Source organism: Ptychodera flava, chromosome 13, assembly GCF_041260155.1.
Source record: "Ptychodera flava strain L36383 chromosome 13, AS_Pfla_20210202, whole genome shotgun sequence".
Lineage (NCBI taxonomy): Eukaryota > Metazoa > Hemichordata > Enteropneusta > Ptychoderidae > Ptychodera > Ptychodera flava.
Genome location: NC_091940.1, coordinates 41715337 through 41736232, shown reverse-complemented (window position 1 = coordinate 41736232; position 20896 = coordinate 41715337). Strand labels below are relative to the sequence as shown.

The 20896-nt window shown below is 35.2% G+C and overlaps 1 protein-coding gene across 2 annotated transcripts in view; it reads right to left on the bottom strand.

Moving 5' to 3' along the window:
• LOC139148476 (low-density lipoprotein receptor-related protein 4-like) overlaps window positions 1–20896 on the bottom strand; it is a 41792-nt gene that overhangs the window by 11678 nt on the left and 9218 nt on the right. For both annotated transcript variants that reach the window (XM_070719938.1, XM_070719941.1), the window contains exons 4-16: window positions 20487–20655; window positions 19401–19523; window positions 17132–17535; window positions 16390–16532; window positions 15966–16068; window positions 15261–15444; window positions 14111–14342; window positions 12329–12494; window positions 11816–11941; window positions 10044–10437; window positions 9489–9673; window positions 8083–8286; window positions 2796–2822 (exon numbers count right to left, since the gene is read on the bottom strand). In XM_070719938.1, coding sequence (XP_070576039.1) covers window positions 2796–2822; window positions 8083–8286; window positions 9489–9673; window positions 10044–10437; window positions 11816–11941; window positions 12329–12494; window positions 14111–14342; window positions 15261–15444; window positions 15966–16068; window positions 16390–16532; window positions 17132–17535; window positions 19401–19523; window positions 20487–20655 — 2460 coding nt within the window. The remainder of the gene's footprint in view (window positions 1–2795; window positions 2823–8082; window positions 8287–9488; window positions 9674–10043; window positions 10438–11815; window positions 11942–12328; window positions 12495–14110; window positions 14343–15260; window positions 15445–15965; window positions 16069–16389; window positions 16533–17131; window positions 17536–19400; window positions 19524–20486; window positions 20656–20896) is intronic.

The following is a 20896-nucleotide window of genomic DNA, read 5'->3' as shown; positions in this document are numbered from 1 at the left end:
TGTGCACCTTTACACAAAATACTAAGATTGTAGGTGCTGCAGTTTTGGAGTTTTTTATATGGACGGACATATATCTGCACATACTAACATACAGTACATAGACATACTGACGCTGCCAGCCTACCATATAAGCTCTCATTGGTACCAAATTGAGCTACAAATGGTGTCAATGACTCTTTGATCACATTTGGTATTGTGGCAGGCCCAAGTGATTGTATGTACAATATTTATTACAGTCTATTGGCCTTAGCTTGTAAAAATCACAATGTCAAGTGCATTTGAACACAGTTTGATGCACAGTCCATCAAATGCAAAGGTGAAGTGTTCAAGGTAAGCTGCATGTTGCCAACACAGTTTTTTTCAAAGCAATATTTCTCACAGAAGATGACAAGGAAACCCCCTGCCTTATACTATATATTTTCAAAAAGCAGAGACTCTAAAGTTTAGTATGGTAGCAGTAGTTTACTTGAAGGATGAAATCAGTGTACATTTGAGGTAAAAAACCTCAATTTTGGTATTAATGATAAAAATTCATTTAAGTCAAAAGCTCAATGCTATTTTCTAAAACGTAATTTTTTACTTGTAAGAACAGTATATGTAGAAAAATACGACTATTATAATTTTATTTTGCATTATCAATCCTCACTCTAAAATTGCAAGGGTTGAAAGACTGACACTCAAAAAAGTGATAAAAATCATGAAAAATGCCTCTTATTCAAAATGCAAGAACTTTATTGCCAAACAAAATGGTCTCTTCTTATGTAGCATTTCAAAAAGATAATATGAACATTTCAGAAATCTGACCCAGCCAGATTGGAGTTAAATTCTTTGGAAATTTTGAAATTGGGAGGAAAAAGAAGCCAGGAAATCGGGTGATTTGCATACATTTGCATAAATCAACTTTCTTTGTCACACAACTTATGACTGCTTGACAAGAAAAGGTGAACCCAACCAATTTTTCGGTTGACAAATTAAATAAAATTGAATCAATATTTGTAAAAAAGTGATTTTTGGGCAAAATATGCTGTGTTGGGTGCAGCATCCCCTTAAAGTTGGCAACTGTTGCAGTGTACATACACATATAAAATATCATGCAGTCTGGCATATCAAAATTAGTGATAATCTACCATACCAAGGTAAAGAGTCCTCTTGTTATATATTGCATGGAAGAAATATAAAAAATATTTGGTAATTTGTCAAGCAGTAACATTTAAACAGAGCTCGGCTGTGTTATGCAGAGAATAGCTATTTGGGAGGCATGTTGATGAAGAAGGTGGAAATCTTTTTTGACCAAAATTTGAAAAATTACCCAAAGTTACAAATATGAGATTTCACCACAATTTTAACAAATCCAGCTTTAAGACACCTTAAGGAATTAGCATACCATAAGTTTCAAACAAATCTGTTTAGTGGTTACAGAACTTTTCATTTGCAGGATATTGCCATTTTTACCTCATTTGCATATTTTTGACACTGGTTTTCTCATCTGAACAAATTGACCTCTCCATCCCTGGGTACACCTGTACACCAAACACCAAGATGGGGAGGAGTTTTTGATGTGGATAGACATACATGCATACATACAAAAATACATGTAAACGTCACTGATTTCCCTTATGGAATTACTAAATGTGAGCTAAAAATACACTTTATAAGCCATCTACCAGTACATGACGCGACCACCCATTAAAACTTACATCCGTGTTAGGCCTTCTAAATCGGGTTTACTGGTGTTGGAAGTTAATGCAAAACACAAACAATACAATCAAAGGTTACATAATCCATGTACACATTCAGCCATGGATCAACACTGATTTTGCAGCTGCTGAGACTGAGTACTACTGCAAAAATTCATGGGCAGGAATATTTTTGTGTTTTATTTGGAAGTAAATGAAGTAAGTACATCAAGTCTCAGAGTGTCTACTTCTCAGAGAATGCCTCTCGCTTGAAAGGCCAAGGGTGCAAATTAAATCGTCTCCAAAACTAAATATTATGAATGCCTATTTTTGAGTTATAACTCATAAATATTCTCTGAGACGCACAAGTAAGCTTAAAGAAAAGGGGCAAATTTTCAAATTGACACTAAAGTTTTTGCAATTCTGGTAGTTAGAGGGCACACTGACACAACAGACCACTTAACACATGTAATCGAACTGCATGGCCACTGAATGAATTTTTTATTTACTACTTAACTGGGAAATCAGTTTGTTATGTGGATTGGATATTTTATTATTTTCTCCAGAATAGACTGATAAATTCCAGTAATTTCCCCCTAAAATATTAAAGTTTCCTTCAAAATATGAAAGAAGAATTCCTTGGTCTAAAACAGATTTGCATAATTGATTCGCTTACTTAATGTAGACATTGTTGATGAGGACATTAACTTCTCAGTCTTATCAGGAAGTCAGTGTTTGCTTCAACTGAGCTGTAATGCTTAGAGTATACACAGGAAGGGCTTGAGTGCTGATAAAAAAGGGGGGTTTGCTGTCTCTGTTTTTAATGGGGTGGTTGCGACATGATGCTTTACAACTTCTGACTATTAATACAAATTTCAACTTCATTGATATCTATGACAGTAAATTTGCAGATTTATTATATAACAAAATTTTTAAAATATATCAATAGCTTTCCAAAAGTTTTTGACATTTCATACACTTTTTGCTACTGATGACCATATTACAGTGCAACAGTTTTACATTTGAAAGCTATACAGTTATATCTTTCTAAGATGGACATTGTCTACAAAGTTTCCAGGAATTAAAAGCAAAATGGAAGTTATGAAGATAGAATGTTACCTGGCATGGCTGTGGTTGTCCTGACAACTGTAAATAAAAATAATAGCAAGAAAAAAGTCACATTTTATACAGGAAAACTCTTTGTACAAGGAGAATTTAGACTTCAATCAAGATCTTCATGTAAACAGGAATGACTCAACTATGTCTTAAAATTAAAAAGTTACACTGTCTGACTGTAATAAGAGTTGTCAATGAACTGCCATATCGCAATGGACAGCCAAATAACTACCAATATGTTAATTTATGGCAAATATGACAAAAAGAATGTTATATGCTGAAACAGAGTTATCAGAATTCATGGTTGTCTGAGAACTCAAGATTGAGAAACTAACATCCTTAGATTAACCCTTGAAGAGACAAGTTTCAGCATTATCTTTCACAATTATTGAATAAGTATCATCTCTATGAAATGATACATTCATTCAATTCTATTACTAATCAACACCTCTGAAGTACAAAACCTGCTTTCACTATCAAAAGCTGATCTGTGAAACATCAGTTTGTTCTTTATTACCTCCACTGACATAATAATATAACTTGCATGTTCAAAGACATTTCATCAGCATAAAGTTGCATAGAAACCACCTGTTGATTTAATTTCACTATTTTGCCGATTTGTAAAATCTGCCAAATTAAAAAATAGCGTCAATGACACTGTAGCTCCCATCCTGGACTATTTAGTGTTTGTTCTCTGGTCAGATATTTGAACATGTGTGAAAGGGATAAAGTGCATGAAGTGAAAATACTTAAATGAAATGTACTGGAGACAGTGAAATATGTTTAATGTAATTATTCAGAATATAAAATGGAAAAAATACAGAATGAGATATATCGAATACTGTGATACAACCATTAACTCAACAAGTCATTTACAATGACATAGTTCCCACTTCTAATAGGAGTATTAGTCTTGATGGGGCAGGAAAATATGGTCATTAAGAAGTATCACTGGAGTGTATATGTTGAGATCTATGGGCACATTGGTCTATGTCGTTCTTCCCAATTTGAAACACATGTGGCATGTCTAAGTTATGGTTCTAAATCGGGAAAAAAGATCAGACCTCTAGCAGTATTGGCCAGCCAAGAAATACATATGCGCATTATAAATGAGGTACAAGATGTGACATCTTAAGGTCTAATATCCTATCAAAATTGGAGGGTATAGAACTTGTGGTTACTGAAATATGCATATATATGTATAATCAAGGTCAAAGGTCATCGAGGTCACATGACATTTTGAAAAAAAAAATTATATTGCTAATTAATCCCTATATGCCAAAAAATCAGATCTCTAGCTCTATTCGCTTGCCCAGAATTAGATGTGTACATAATTAATGAGGTAAAGCGTGTGTTGTCATAAGGTCTCCCATCCTACTAAATACAAAGGACATAACACTTATTTATTGACATAAACATATATTTTAGGTAAAAGGTCATCGAGGTCACATGACATTTGGTCAAATAATTTCTCTCCTATAGTTATCCCTATATACCAAAAATCAGACATCCAGCTCTATTGGCTCGCTCAGAATGAGATATGCGCATAATTATTAAGGTACAGTATGTGGCGTCATAAGGTGTCCAATCATACCAAACATGAAGGGTGTAGCACTTGTGGTTACCGAGTTATGGACAAATATGTATATTTGAGGTCAAAGGTCACCGAGGTCACGTGACATTTTGTCAAAAAAATTGTTTTGCTAAGTTATCCCTACATACCAAAAATCAGACCTCTAGCTCTATTGGCTCGCTCAAAATTAGATATGTGCATAATTAATGAGGTAGAATATGTGGCGTCCTAAGCTGTCCCATCATACCATACATGAAGGTGTAGCACTTGTGGTTACTGAGTTATGGACAAATATGTATATTTGAGGTCAAAGGTCATCCAGGTCACGTGACATTTTGTCAAAAAATTGTATTGCTAAGTTATCCCTATATACCAAAAATCAGACCTCTAGCTCTATTGGCTCGCTCAAAATTAGATATGTGCATAATTAATGAGGTACAATATGTGGCGTCATAAGGTGTCCCATCATACCATACATGAAGGCTGTAGCACTTGTGGTTACTGAGTTATGGACAAATATGTATATTTGAGGTCAAGGTCACCGAGGTCACGTGACATTTTGTCAGAAAAATTGTTTTGCTAAGTTATCCCTATATACCAAAAATCAGACCTCTAGCTCTATTGGCTCGCTCAAAATTAGATATACACATAATTAATGAGGTACAATATGTTGCGTCATAAGGTGTCCCATCATACCATACATGAAGGCTGTAGCACTTGTGGTTACTGAGTTATGGACAAATATGTATATTTGAGATCAAAGGTCATCAAGGTCACATGACATTTTGTCAAAATATCCGAGATATATGCGTGAACGGATGGACTTACGGATGGACGAACAGACGGACATGACCCAATCTATAAGCTCACTGGACTTCATCTGTGGGGACTAAAAATTGTGTCACTGCATCCTTTTTGCAATATGAATACGATGAGAAACTAAATTTTTATTTTTCGTGGCCTTATACATGGGAGTCTATGGAGATCTGCCTTATACATGGGAGTCTATGGACGTTGTAAACTAAAAATATGCAAATTTCACCACGATTTGCCCAAATTTGGGAAAGGTCACTCCTATGCACTTCCATACCAAGTTTCAAATCAATCGGACTTGTGGTTTCAGAGCAGGAGATTTTTTGACCAAAAATGGGAGAAAATTACAAAAAAATTCATGAAAAATAGCAAGTCCAAGATACTGACCCAAGATGTGCACAATCATTTCATGTCAGCCCAAAGTACTTACATGCTAATTTTTCATGCAATCTGCTCAGTGGTTATTGAGTTTTTTGAATTTTGACTGTTTTTACATTTTTTCACTTAATTTGCATATTTTTGGCAATGACAACTTCATTTGAACAAAATCTCATCTACAGCCCATCATCCATGTACACACAAATATCAAGATGAAATGTACAGCGGTTTTGGAGTTTTTGATGTTGACGGACAGACATACAGACATACAGACATACAGACGTACAGACATACAGACATACAGACATACAGACATACAGACATACATACATACAGACATTTCCCTAGCCTATAAGAATAGCTTCCATTGCCATATATACATATGGCTATGGGAGCTAATAAAAAAATGCTTCATGAAAACTGATGACGTTAAAGTTGATCTCAGAGTCACATCACAAGATCAATGTTGTCTTGTGTTCAATGCAAGCTGCAGTCCACTAAGTTCTGTTTCAATGTTAAACATGTATTGAGTTCCAAGTGCAGTAGTTTACTGAGAAAATATTGGTGCATGGCATGAGAACCAGATTTACATTGCTATTGTTTCCTACTATGATTGGTTATATAGAGCTACCATGGTGAATTTTGGTGAAATACTTCCCATAACATTAACCATGTTACCTGCCCTGTATATTTAAAATACCGTCAAGGACAGTGTGCTCACAATCAGTTTGAATTGGTCCATTCGAGAAATATTTGAACCAGGAAAAACAAGAATGACAAAAGCACATAAGGTCTCAAAACTTAGGTACTAGAGGTCATCTTTAGAAACATGCATATCAACTTCTATAGCAATGGGCCAAGCAGATCCTAAATACATAAGCAAATGTCAACAACAAAAAATAGACAGAGAAGGTTTGATAAAAAGAAAAGGTGGGAGTGGGTAAAAAATGTACAAGGGATCTGGTAAAAAAGTAATGCTACCTCATCAATCTTCTAGACCCTACCCCCTCCTGAATATCAAATGTTCCATCCCTTGGTATTACATAACGCCAGATGACAGGGAAATGTATTTACAACCTTGGGAAGTTTTTAGTTAATGCCATGAGTGTTATCATTCTAATGTAAACAGCACTAAAGTTAGTTACAGATGGTGAAATGCCTTCCACTGTGGGCGGTGATTACAACATCTGGAATTATCCTTGATCCAAATTCTCATCAGTTCTTGTATGTCTTACATAGAAAAGTTGCAAAAATTGGTCCGCAATGAAAAAATTCACCTCAGCTTTGTTTTCTAGATCAAATTTTCCTACAAATTGATACCAAATATGACAAAATTATGTTCACTGCCTTCAAAACTGTCTCACAACATATCCTGGGTTGGTGTAGGTCATTTAAGGTCACAAACTGAGAAAATTACCTAAAATATACAAATTTGTGGGTTTCCCAACACTTAGAGCAGAAAATTTATCTAATAACATCCCTCGGGACTTTATACCAAATTACAAAGCTATCAAACAAGTAATTTTGAGAACAAGTTTTCTTGACCAAAAATGACAATATTGTCTTAAAAATACAAATTTGTATATTTCAGGACAATTTCCACATATCTAACTACTGTCATCTCTGTACGTCTGTGTACCAAATATAAATCCTGTCTGTCCATGGGTTTTAAAAAGAAAATACTGTTTAAGATTTTTTGACCAAAAATGACAAAATTGCTCCAAATACTAATTTTCCCAATTTTGTCATAATTTCAACAAATTAGAAGAGTAACCACCTTGCAAAGATCCAATCCAAATTTGAGAGCGATTGGGCTGGCGGTTTCAGAGAAGAATAATTTTTATTGAAAATGAGAACAATCACCAAAAAAATTCAGTAAAAATACAAAATTAAGGATATCTTCACAATATTCATAAAACTGTATAAGGTTCACCTAAGGTACTTGCACACAAATTTTCAAAGCAATCAAAACAGCGGTTCTCGAGATATTAATTCTTGACCATTTTCACATTTTGTAAGCTCATTTGCATAATTTTGGCAATGCAGACTTCATTTGAAGAAAATCCCATCTATAGCCCAGGATGCATCCACACACCAAATACCAAGCTGAAATGTGCAGCGGTTTGCGTGTTTTTGATGTTGACGGACATACTGTAGGTGTGTGTTTTGATGTTGACGGACATACATACATACATACATACATACATACACACATACATACAGCGCCATCGACTTCAGCTTATACGATAAACTCACATTGGTATAACCAAATGTGAGCTAAAAACAGTGAATAGTCAAATGATGTTCTTGGGCTGATTGATGTGCACTTACTGTTTTGAAGAGGATTGCAATGTTTAAAATTGAGAATCCAAAGTATTTATTCAAATAGTCCAATTCACAAAATACATCACTCTGCACGATGAAACAGAACATTTCATACAATGTGTCTACATACACCTTAATAAATTACAGTACATTTTGTTCTCATCTGCATTTAAATTCTTTAAAAACATTGGATTTGCTTACCTCCTTGACCTTGACCTTGTAATACAACTTCAGTTGGACGATTTAAATTTGTTGCTATTTTTTGAAGTCTCTGGTTGTTTACATTTGTCATGTACACAGCCTTATCTTGCCAACTTGAAAAAATCAGAGAATCTCCGTTGATATCCAGACCGTATGCATGATTGAATGCTGATCTCAAATAATTCACTTGTTCTTGGTTTCTGCCTGTATGGTTATGAAAAGTTTTAAAGTTGGTACCAATCAAATTAAAAAAATCGACATGTAAAAAGAGCTGTTGTCAAAAATTATCACCAGGCTTTTTTGCACATCTCTGATTGCCAGACATCTGGATTTATTTAGATGTGCATCTCTGACAGAGAGATTATTTGGATATATATCCATGATGGGTAGATTAGTTGGGTTGCATTTCCGATGATCAGATTTGCATCTCTGATGGCCCGGTTAGATTATTAGGACGCACATCTCTGATGTTTATAGTTATGGTATTCATCTCTGATTGTTAGATTATTGGGATGTACATCTCTAATGTTTAAATTATTCAGATGCGTATCTCTGCTATTTAGATTATTTGGATGTGCATCTCTGATGGCAAGATTCATATCTGGTGGCAAAATGACTGCAGCAAAAAGTAAACCATAAAACCATAAAAATTCCAAAGGTGTATAAAAGCTAAATATACCTTAGTTGCTATTTCATAAGAGGTTAAAAGTCATATAGGGACCATTGGCTGTATAACCAGATCTAAATTGCTCCAAAATGAATAAATGTCAATCATTTTAGTCAACATTTGAAAAATTATTTTTCTATTTATAATGAATATTTTATTCACAAGCCATACTATCCCTCCAGAAAGGATGAAGGTGGCAAAATATATTCGTTGAAACTTGTAAAGTAGCTGAATAACATTAATTTGGATTTCACTTTATGATAAGCGATTATTCTTACAGTAAAGGGACCACTTACTACAGAGCTTTGTTCATTTATTTACAAATACTCATGTTCTAATACATATAGACTATTTTACAGGGTAGAATATTACATCAAGTAATTAAAGGGCCAGTATAGCTGTAACTTCAGGATTTTTTCACTATTTTTAGTTCTTCCTAAAGAATGTTACATCACTATTTAGCTTATCAACACAGCATCTCAAAATGCACAGTGTAAATTGTTAATTCTATTCTAGACCAGAGTTCGATGAATGACATAATGTCAACAATAACAATACAGTCTTTACATTTACAAGCTGATTTGATAAGCTGAATACTGTGTATCTACATGTAAAAATGCTGTAGGGAGAACAAGAAACTGTAGTTGACTTCAAAAAGAGAACTAGTGAAACAAATCATCAAAATTTACAGCCAGGGGCTCTTAACTGCTACAATCATAAATTTTGGTTTGATGATTACCATCAAGGTCAGATTTGATAATGATGAGTTCTTCGCCATCGATGACGTACAGTTTGTTGTCACTTATTGCAAGTCCATTAGGCTTCTTCAAGTTTCCTTGGATGATTGTTGTGAGAACTTGAGTGTTTAAATTGAAACGTTGTACCTTTGCAGCATTAGGAGTCCACTCTGTGAAATACAGGTACCTGAGAGAGGAAACCAGTGTAAACTTGGATCAGTTTCAACACATCATACTGTCTCCTTCACATGAAATGTTTGAGAACCTCTCATTAATGCATTGATAATATCATACAAATTCACATACATAAACAAACGATGTTGAATAGAGTTATCCTGCTGCTATAAGTTTATTTCTTTTGTTGACACTGTAGCTTGATGAGGTGACTTTAAAGATGAGTACAGAGTTGTTTGAGAAAAATGCATACGTATTGCTGATACACTGACTGTCATTCTAGCTTGTTTAGGATACTGACTCAGAGATTTTAGTTTACAGACGTCTATAAAACAGTACAAACTGTATGACTTCTGAGTTGTGTGTTACACACATGTACTTACTCATTATGAACATCAATAGCGCGAGGGTGGCTGAGATTTGACAGCAATATCTCATGGCTACTGCCATCAATGTCATCTAATGCCTTCTTTTCTATGCTTCCTTTGCCAATGTCAGTCCAATACAATGTGTTTGAGTCAATGGTCATTCCATCGATTGTCTCTCCTTCCGTGTAAAAAACCTCCGGGATGACATCAGTGAAGAAGTTCACTCTTTGAATGGTGCCAAAGTGTACTTCACTCCAGTACAGATTTCTGCTTGTCTGATCGTAGGCAATGGCAACTATGTTGTCATCCTGTGTTGCAATGACAACTGGGTAGGCCTGGCGATCAGATGATGTCAGGCCTATCATCCGAATATCGATGACGTCAGCGACGAGTAAGAATTCTGATGGTGCTGGATTTAAAAAATGGCAATGCATTCATCAGAAAGGGAATCATGTGATACTGACAATGAAGATGATTCTGATAGATAATGCTTTTTTGGTGATAATTTGATTCTTTGATCATTGGTGAAATGTATTCTGTGAGTCCTGCAATTTATGATCACTCTCAATGGAATCCTTAATGGCTTTGGCAATGACTGATTTCCTTTCTCACAAACTGCAAGGATTTCCTATCACAAGGTTTACTATTAAAGTGGCAGATATATTGTATTCTCTTTACGATCTAAATTAAAAAATGTGTAGACTGTAAGCCATTTGTTGATGTTTTGAAAGTGTTAATCATGCAATTGCCACGAGTGGTTTAAGAATTTGTGCAACAGAATTGTTGATAACAATTGATTTTAGGCCAGGAAGAATCATTAAAGGGGAAGTTCACCAAGGATGATTTTGACATATGTGCTAGCTTTGTGGTCACTTACCCCGGAAAAGCTATTTTCGCCATTTATAACTCGCAAGATTTTTTACAAAAACCGATAGAAATAGTACAGGAAGTTGCCCATGTAATTTGAATCATGGGAAAAAGCGCCAAGCTTGAAGCTTGCATAATGTGATATGGAAGGGACCATTTTCCCATGGGTATGGCATTGTCCACTCACCCATGCTTAAACCAGGCTGTGGGTATTTACATAACTTTTGTTTATACTGAGTATCCTTGCATAAACGATGATTCACTTATAATAAACTGTCCACTGTCAGATTTTGTGTTGCTGTTTACTACTGTGTTACTGTGAGTAGACAGTGTGGGGGCCATACCCATCCGGAAATGGTCCCTTCCATTTCACATTATGCAAGCTCCAAGCTTGGAGCTTTTTTCCCATGATTCAAATTACATGGGCAACTTCCTGTACTATTTTTATTGGTTTTGTAAAAAATCTTGCGAGTTATAATGGCGAAAATAGCTTTTCCAGGGTAAGTGACCACAAAGCTAACACATATGTAAAAATCATCCTTGGTGAACTTCCCCTTTAAATTGTTTCTTGGAATCACTTTAGCTACGTCAGCCACTTAAGATTTTTTTGAAACTGTCAAAATACGCCACATTGCAATTGTTTTAGGGCTGTTGGTGATGTGTTCTTCTTGGAGCATGTTGAAATGCTCAGAATTTGTTCTGTCAAGACTGCCTGCATATGGAATGCCTCTATTATTGTGGAGAGTTTGTAAAATCTAGACTCCAAGTCATCAGTAACAATGTCACCAGTGGGAGATTTTGATGGTGCATAAAAAAATATTAAAAAAACATTTTGCTCGCAGCTTCTGAAGCTTTGCCCAAAAAGTCAAAGGAATAAATATATTTTTTTCTCTGGCCTTTATATAGTGTTTGTTTCTTACCAACACACTGAAATCCATTGTCATTCAAAACCTTTCCTCCTTTGTCTGGGCAAACACATCTAGTGTTACCAGCTGGAGCATGCACACAGATATCTGTGCAGGGACTGTTTTGACATCTGTCTTGTCCTGTTTATCAGGAAAAAAATAAAAGAATTTCAGCTACATTGTAGTGTATGGTTTATGTCATTCTGAGATCAGATCTTCTTAATAATTGCACACAGATAAATCTTTGCAAATTTACATTATATTCAGTGGTGGTGGAATATTTAGTTGTTCATTCTCTAAAGCTTAGCATCAAACTAATTTGGTTGACAAGATCTGATAAAACTGTCAAGTGATAAACAGTTTATGTCAACTGATACTGGGAGTAAATTCTACACTTTTTGCAGGTTATTAATTCTCTGCTGTAACCAGGTGACATTAAGTTGCAAGTAACCATACACTTTATATGTTTATAATTTTCTCACTATGTTAGAGTTACTCTTTCCTTGGATGCAAATAAACCTAGTCTACCTGAGCTAGGTGCTGTTCTTGTGGCATACTTGATGGCCATTGGATCAAGGATATTGTCAACCAACTTTTCAGAGACTCCGCTAATCAGATTTCCTTTGTATATGGCGGTCTCATTCCAGTCACTCCAATACACCATATCATTGTTAATATCCAAACCAAAGGGGATCTGTATGGGTTGAGGACAAAATGTTATGATAAATATAAAGGCTTTTAAAAATCAGGCAGCCTGCAGGATGCGTGTGTCTCCTAGAAAGAAAGAACAGTCGTGGGAACCCGAACCACTAGCCTAGAGTTGTACCTCAAATTCTATGACAGTGCTCGATCTTGATCTATACTGCTGTGTAAAGATCATCAAGGTTGCTATTGGCACCTCCATCCACAGTAATCCGTAGTAGATTATGTCACAAAGAATCAAAGCAAAATTTATTTTAAGGAAAATTTATTTTTAATTTTGTGGCAGCCACATGTAGCTGATACAAAATGTTTGGAGGTATAAGTTTTTTCAATGACAACTCCTTTGTCAAAAATCTACAGTATTATTGCCCTTATGGTATGACGAACAAGAAAGCGAGGCAAGGTTTTGTCTCTAGAGTGACGACAAATGATAACAGTGATTTTGGTAAGGAAGAGTTGATAATGCCAAAATACATAATCCTAATCAATGTTAACAGTGATGTTGTCAACAATATGCACAAAATTTTACAAAAAGTATTCATATCTATGTGAAAATTAAGTATTAGTCGCGCCAGCGGCTTACTGACTACGCATGCGCGTATTCATAATATACTATGCGAGTAACCGGAAATGTACCCTTCTTTCGTGGGCGCCGCCATGTTTTTTGAGTGCTCGTAAATAAACAAATTCGAAACGTGCTCTCTATTATTTTATAACATGCCATTAATAAAATATATCTTTTCTATTAGCGAGTAATTATTATTATCCACCCTGTCGCTTATACAAAATTTCTTATCACGCCTAAAAATTAAAAGAAGAGAGAAAACTGTCGTGCATATGAACGAGAACATTCGCAAAGAATGCTGGGATTGAATCTTAGAAAGGCGCCCTCTGTGTCAATAACTATATGCAAAATTACCCGTTTTTAGAAGTAACGCTGGTTTTCAGCTTACAATATCTGAAGTTTGGCGGTACAGTTACTATTGCAAAGTTAATGATGGCACAATACGTCCCTTGTTAAACACAATAGATAGTAATCATGGTAAAAATTGCAAATTTATGTCAAACTTTTTTACACATAACAGAAAATCTATACCTACAGGGTCTGACATCATGTACGTGAACTGTCATCAGAGGGTAAACCGGTCATACTTGTACAAACGTATATAGAAAGTAACAATTAATTCTATTTTATCCTTTATGATTACTAATCATGAATCGATACAAATAACATTTTTAATCTCAACGCCTGGCGCGACACCAAGGGCTGAGCCCTATATAATATTAAGTATGAACTCTTTTACTCTTCATTTACAAAATTCAATTTGATTTGAAATCAACTTTGGGCAGCTAGTATGTGTGCAATGTGACAATAAATATTAATTGCACATACTAGCTGTATGGCATTCCATCTGCCAAGGTTTTGCCATTGATCAAAATGACACCTGGTAGTGATCACTGAGTCTGTACGAAGATGATGTAATTTAATTGCCGGATAATGCATGGATGTATGTTGACTCTGTGTACTAGTGAGTGTCTACAAGAGTGGGTGTACACTGTGAATTGTCCAAATATTTTCAAGGATGCTAGTACCTCCACTGAACTCACCTTCATTGGGAATGAAATGGAGATCCTGTTTGTACCATCCAAATTTGAAGATTCCAAAGTTGGAGGTGAATTACTAGTGACATGTGAATCAATAAAGTACATCAAAGAACTGGTAAGAGCGATGGCATTTGGATTATCCACATTTTGACTATGGATCACTACTGGATTTTGTCCATCCAAATCAGTTCTTACTATGGCAGCTTCAACACCCCAATCACTGTAGTACAGATAACTTAAACAAAGAGAGAGAAAAAGATAAGCTGTAAATTAATTTCCTGGTTTCATACACCATATTCCAAAGATTTTATATGCTAACAAAGTCACAGATCACATGAAACTTTATTCATGTTTCTGGGCTAAGTTAATTATAAATTCACTTTCAAGAAATTCCTTGTCTGTATGTTCCTTTACCTTAATACGTGAAATTTTGAAACATGTCTCTATATCCATTCTTTATGCAATTTAGGTGTATATTTGACAAATGTCAGCAAGATCTTAATATATCAAAGCTGATAGGACATGAACTTTGAGGTAACGCTCTGAATTCTTTTGAAAACTTTATCAACTGCTGGCCTGCACACATGTGTAGAGAATACATGATCATAAGTTTCTTGACAACACGATATTCACTATGTTGATGTTTATCAAACAAAATCAAATTTAATCACTCAATTAAGTGTTAAATTCAATACTTATTGATTGATTAATATCGAGCAGTCACAAAAGGCAATGTCTATTGGTTTTGATATTGAGCAATCACAAAAAGCAATATTGGTGTTGATATTGAGTAATTACAAAAAGCAATGTTGGTGTTGATATTGAGTAATTACAAAAAGCAATATATTGGTTTGAAGTGAGCAATCACAAGAAGCAATGTTGGTTTTGATATTGAGCAATAACAAGAATTTGATTTTGATATTGAGAAGTCAAAAAGAAGCAATATTGGTTTCGATGTTGAGAAGTCTCAAAGAAGCAATATTGATTGAGATGTTAAGTCAAAAAGAAGCAATATTGGTTTTGATATTGAGCAGTCACAAGAAGCAATGTTGGTTTTGATATTGAGCAATCACAAGAAGCAATTATGATAGTTTCCAAGTTCCATTTTAATCAACGCATGGCTGACTTCATCAACATGTAACAATTTACATACCCAGCCTCTACATCAAGTTGAATTGCTCTAGGATGATAAAGTCCTGACTCGATGATACGTTTTCTGTTACTACCATCCAAGTTCACCATCTCTATCCTGGCCCACTCATCACCAGAGTTGGTTGCATATAAGACATTCCAATTGGTAAAGTAAAGTCTTCGATGTAAAACATCTATGGCAATACCTTGTGGAGTCAAATTCAACATTTCAGTGATAGTTTTCAAATCTTATCCACAGAATGAAGGTTGAATTGGTATTTATTGTAGATGTTACAAGTAAGTGTGTAAATGCAAAAGCGACTGTGCTGAATATTGCTTCATGAAAATATGAAACTTTTAGCTATACATTAAATTTCGGATTTGAAATGACTTTCTGCTTAACCTTTGAGTGCTGTTATTTTCCCCACAAAATTTAATGCAACATTTTACCAATTTTTATGAATTTTTCTGTAATTTTTTTTATAATTTTGGACCCAATGGATATCACATTTTATAGGCTACAGTTTTTTATCAAAATTTTGGCAAAAATCTGAAAAAAATTGCCTTGGGAATATTTTATAAAGGTGACAAAAATTGACTTTGGCACTCAAAGGGTTAATATATATTTTTCTACATACTCTTTTGATCAAATTAACTTCACATTGATATAAAATTAGCACAGAGCTGAATGTTGAATAAAGCTTTCATGAAAAGTATTAACACTTACCATCCACTATTCCGATACCTTGATGCAAGAACATTTGTGAATTACTTCCAGAAAGATCAACTCTTCTAATTTCTTGATATGACACATCACTGTAGTAAATGACCTTCAAATACAAAACATTTTATTTGTGATACTCAAGCTTTCCACAGTCCCCATTAAACTCTGTTGCTGATATGACTAGTAAAGTACCGTATGGTATATATTATAAATATTTTCAATATTTTCATTTCCTAAAACCTTTTTTGTAGCCTTTTCTCATTTACTATTGTTAGCACATTTCTACATCAAAATGTTAAAGATATACAATGGTTGCGTTGTTTCAAATAACTTTCAAAACCAAAGTTATTTACATACTTTTTTGAATGTTGTGAAAAAATTGACATGAGGTGAATATTTGAATACCAATATCTGTGAATTGACATACCTGATCTATTGGGTCGTAGTCAAGGGCAACACATCTAGCGACCTGGTCAATCACAATACTCCGTCCACTGGCATGGCCGTCTAATGGCAATAATCTGATTTGACCATCATAGCCAGCACAGTACAGCAAGAATTCATTGGAAACTGATAAAAAAAATCAAACCATGCAGCTTTGAGTAAACTTACAATTGATGACGCAGTAATGCATACTGAGCTGTTTGTGAAGATTTTGGAGTCCAGTTGTAGGTGAGTGGTTTGTAAACCTTAGGCTAGTAGCATTTGTGTAACCCTTCATATGGTTTCATTGATATTCCACTAGGAAACCCAGTTGACATGACTGGCCAAGTCTGGTAAAATTCACCAGAGTATTTCCCTTAACAATAAACCTGACTGTCAGACAATAGAAGCTTTTCTGGATGTGAGAAAACACTTTGCATAATTATGTCACTTTTCTAGCTGATTATAATAAATCTTTATCTGATATGTAATGTCAGCAAATCAGCTGTGAGAAATTTCTTTATATTTTCTCTAATGCATCATGAAATTACACACCAAGAAAGCCATCCAGTAGTTTTTTTCTACTACTCAACTACCAGTAAAGAAAGACTTCTACTAATACAACAACACTACTACTATACTTAACTACTTCAATATGGCAGATTTTCTCTGCAATATCATATAAAATACCCCAAATATTGCAAATATTAGACTAAGTGTGTCAGAAAGCACATCAGTATACTTACTTCCACACGTTGTACCATCAGGCATCAGAGTCAGTTCATCATATGAAGAGCACGCACATTTCCTGGTGTTAACACCTGTCGGCAAACACAGTTGTGAACATGACGCCTGGGTTGTACAACCATTGCTGGTGCCTGGTTGTACTGAGGCATCACTTACAGCCAGTCCAAACACATAGTCACCAAAACCACTGGCGATACTCATGATGTTGGTTCCATATGTTGACACAGAATACACAGCGCCCTCGGTCCAAACGGTGAAGTACAGAGTCTGTCCATTTAAAGCCAGGCCAAACATGACCTCTTCAGACGTGGTTGACAAATCAACAACCTGTACAGGACTTGATGCACTGCCCTGTAATGATTCTATGGTGTTGTATTTGCCATCAATCCAATACACTTTACCCCTTGTAAGACAAAATAAAAAGAATTGAAATGGCTTGAGTATAGTGTTTTCACATTTTCAAATCAACAACATCCTGTCTGCAATCAAGATCTTAAAGCACACTGCTTTCCATAACTTTTATGAAAGAGATTTGAGAAGCTAAAAGATTCTACTAATAGTTTTACTGCATTGTCAAAGTTAAGTGTCAAATTTTCAGGGTAAGGCAGTAATCTGTTGGTTTGATAATCATACCAAGTTCATCTGAAACAGAAGTTAAAAGTTGAACAGAATGAAAAATATTGCACTTGCTTGGTGTCTGTATCTACATGTAGCTTGAGTACCAAAATGTAGTTTACAGTAAGGCACTCAGTACAAATCCCCCAAAAATCGTCAGTTTCTTCAGATTAGTTGACCTACATGTAATCCATTGTGAAATGCATGAATTATTTTGTCAGTATAAAATGGATGAAGTTCTGACATATATCTGGCCAACTGAGCAACAATAAAGCTATCAGTGTTAAATGTATCTGCCAAGGTGAACTGATTAAAGGTATACCGTCACCTGTTCCAATTTTGCCACAGTTACCATGGAAAGAGAAATTCTAACCAATCACAGATTTTAAGCGGGTGGCCGCTTTTTAAAAAACAGCGCCCTCACACGGTCATTTTGAATAAGAAGGAACGCCCCTTTGATGACAGGTGACTGTATACCTTTAACTGATTTAACAAGTCATCGTTGATGACACAGTCCCCACTTGTTAATGGGTACTTTGATTACATGTCCTCTTCATTAGGTCTGTGATCAAAATACTTTTTAATAAATTCGCTTGATACATGTCTGAGTTGTGGTTCAGGACATGAAAAAATCGTAATAAAATGGCCACACGGCGGCCATATTGGATCTTATCACAAAACAATTCAATGTGCATGTGTGTGACATAGGTCAAAGTCCTTGTACCAACTTTGAATAAAATCGGTTGAGATATGCCTGAGTTATGGCTCTGTACATGAAAAAATCGTAACAAAATGGCTGCATGGAGGCCATATTGGATCATATCACAAAACAAATTGATGTGCATAGCTATAACATTGGTCAATATCCTTGTACCAACTTTGAATAAAATCGGTTGAAACATGCCTGAGTAATGGCTCTGTACATGAAAAAATTGTAATAAAATGGCCGCCTGGTGGCCATATTGGATTGTATCACAAAAAAATTGACATGCATATGTATGACAAAGGTCAATGTCCTTGTATCAAGTTTGAATAAAATCGGTTCAGATATGCCTGAGTTATGGCTCTGTATATGAAAAAATCGTAACAAAATGGCCGCATGACAGCCATATTTGATCGTATCACAAAACAAATTGAGGTGCATATGTATGACATAGGTCAATGTCCTTGTACCAACTTTGAATAAAATAGGTTGAAACATGCTAGAGTAATGGCTCTGTACATGAAAAAATCATAATAAAATGGCCGCCTGGCAGCCATATTGGATCGTATCACAAAACAAATCGACGTGCATCTGTATGACATATGAAGTAATCCATTTACTAAGTTTGAATGAAATCGCTCCAGGCGTCTCTGAGATATCTGCGTGAACGGACGGACGCACGCACGCACGCACAGACGCACGCACGCACGCACGCACGCACGCACGGACACACGCACGCACGGACATGACCAAACCTATAAGTCCCCCCGGACGGTGTCCGTGGGGACTAATTAGCATTGATATTTATTGACCGATTGAGAAAATGAATTATGAACAGCCAAGCTTACACCAGTAAAGGTAGATGTCATCTATTTCCTTTTGATCAATTGATGAAATAGGCAAGAGAGAATACTTGAGGGTTTAATCTGTTTAGCTTTTCAGATACTTACCCAGAGTCAATAACTATTTCATTGGGCCAATAAAGTCCTGTATTGACCAGTGACTGTGGATTGCTTCCATCCATTCTGGCAATTTCAACTGTTCTGGAATCTTGGGATGTCCAGTACATGTATCTGAAAGGACATAAATAAACAAGGAGATCCAAGGAAGATTTGTAAAAGATCTGGAAAAATTATAATTTGAAGTAAGATACTTAAATATGTATTATCTGCTCCTGTAGCATCTGAGGAAAATGACTCTAAACTTAGTGCAAGGTATTATTCATTCATTCAATCAGTGGCATGTAATAACATTTTTCTTGCCCTGAAAAAACCTCTATCAATACACATGGCAAATAATCAACAATGCTACATTCATTGTATGTTGGGGTGGTGACGATCTACATCTTTATTTTCAATGTCAAAAAAGGCTAACGAATCTCTAGGACAGTATAAAAATTGTGTTCTCAGATTCAGGTTAAAATACAGTGAATTTCAAATAACTCAGAAAAAGCTTGTGCTAGCACATAAATTAGAAGACAACAAATTTAACCTTTTAGACAATACATTCAATATGGCGTAAAGTAAATGATGGTCAAAAGTTACTTCTAGCAGATACATGGTATTTATGATGAGCTGAACGGGGTGAGAAATTTTAGGAAAACATTTAACCATTGGTCTCAAAAAAAGATACTGAGTAGAACTTGACTTTATAATTGTTTGTTAAAGAAATTTTCAGTTTTTTTTTGGAAAGTACTCATAACCATGTGTGAATGTAATACTTATATGACCTTACCATGAACATTAACAGTTTGATTGAAAATCTACACTAAATAAATAGTTAAATAATTATGGAATAATTACTCTAAACACAGTCTTTCAGGATGAAGGAAGTGTGCTCTAAAGGTGTTATAGTTTTCATTTCCTTAGATGTTGGGTTGTACCTTTCAGAAGAATTAAATGCATCATGCAAGGATATTAGAGAAATTAAACATTATGTTACCTTTTGATAAATATGCTATACAACATAATAAATGTTTGCAGGATTACTTTACATAATTCAAAGAGTAAGATACTATTTATATACGCAGACAATACCCATTGACTGGATCAACAGCAATGCCTCTAGGGTTGTCAAGGCTGTACAACAAAGTGCGGCGGAAGCTCCCATCATGCTTTGCAACTTCAATTGTTCCCGCAATGGCATCAGTCCAGTAAATGTTGTTGGAGATCCAGTCAACAGCTATTCCATTTGGTCTGCCAAGATCTGAATATCAAAACAAAGGGAAATAACTGAAGACACTACTCCATAAACTGAAGCTTTTCTCAATGTGAAAAGAGATTCAATAAGGGAGAATTGGACATTGTCATTTGGATTTGTATTCTAGGCTCTGCCATATTCTAATTTCTGCCAATATGCAGTGGGGTGTCATATACAAACTCTTCTCTGTTATTAATCTAATGAATGGAACACTTTGTGATCCTGAGTATTAACATCAATTGAGACT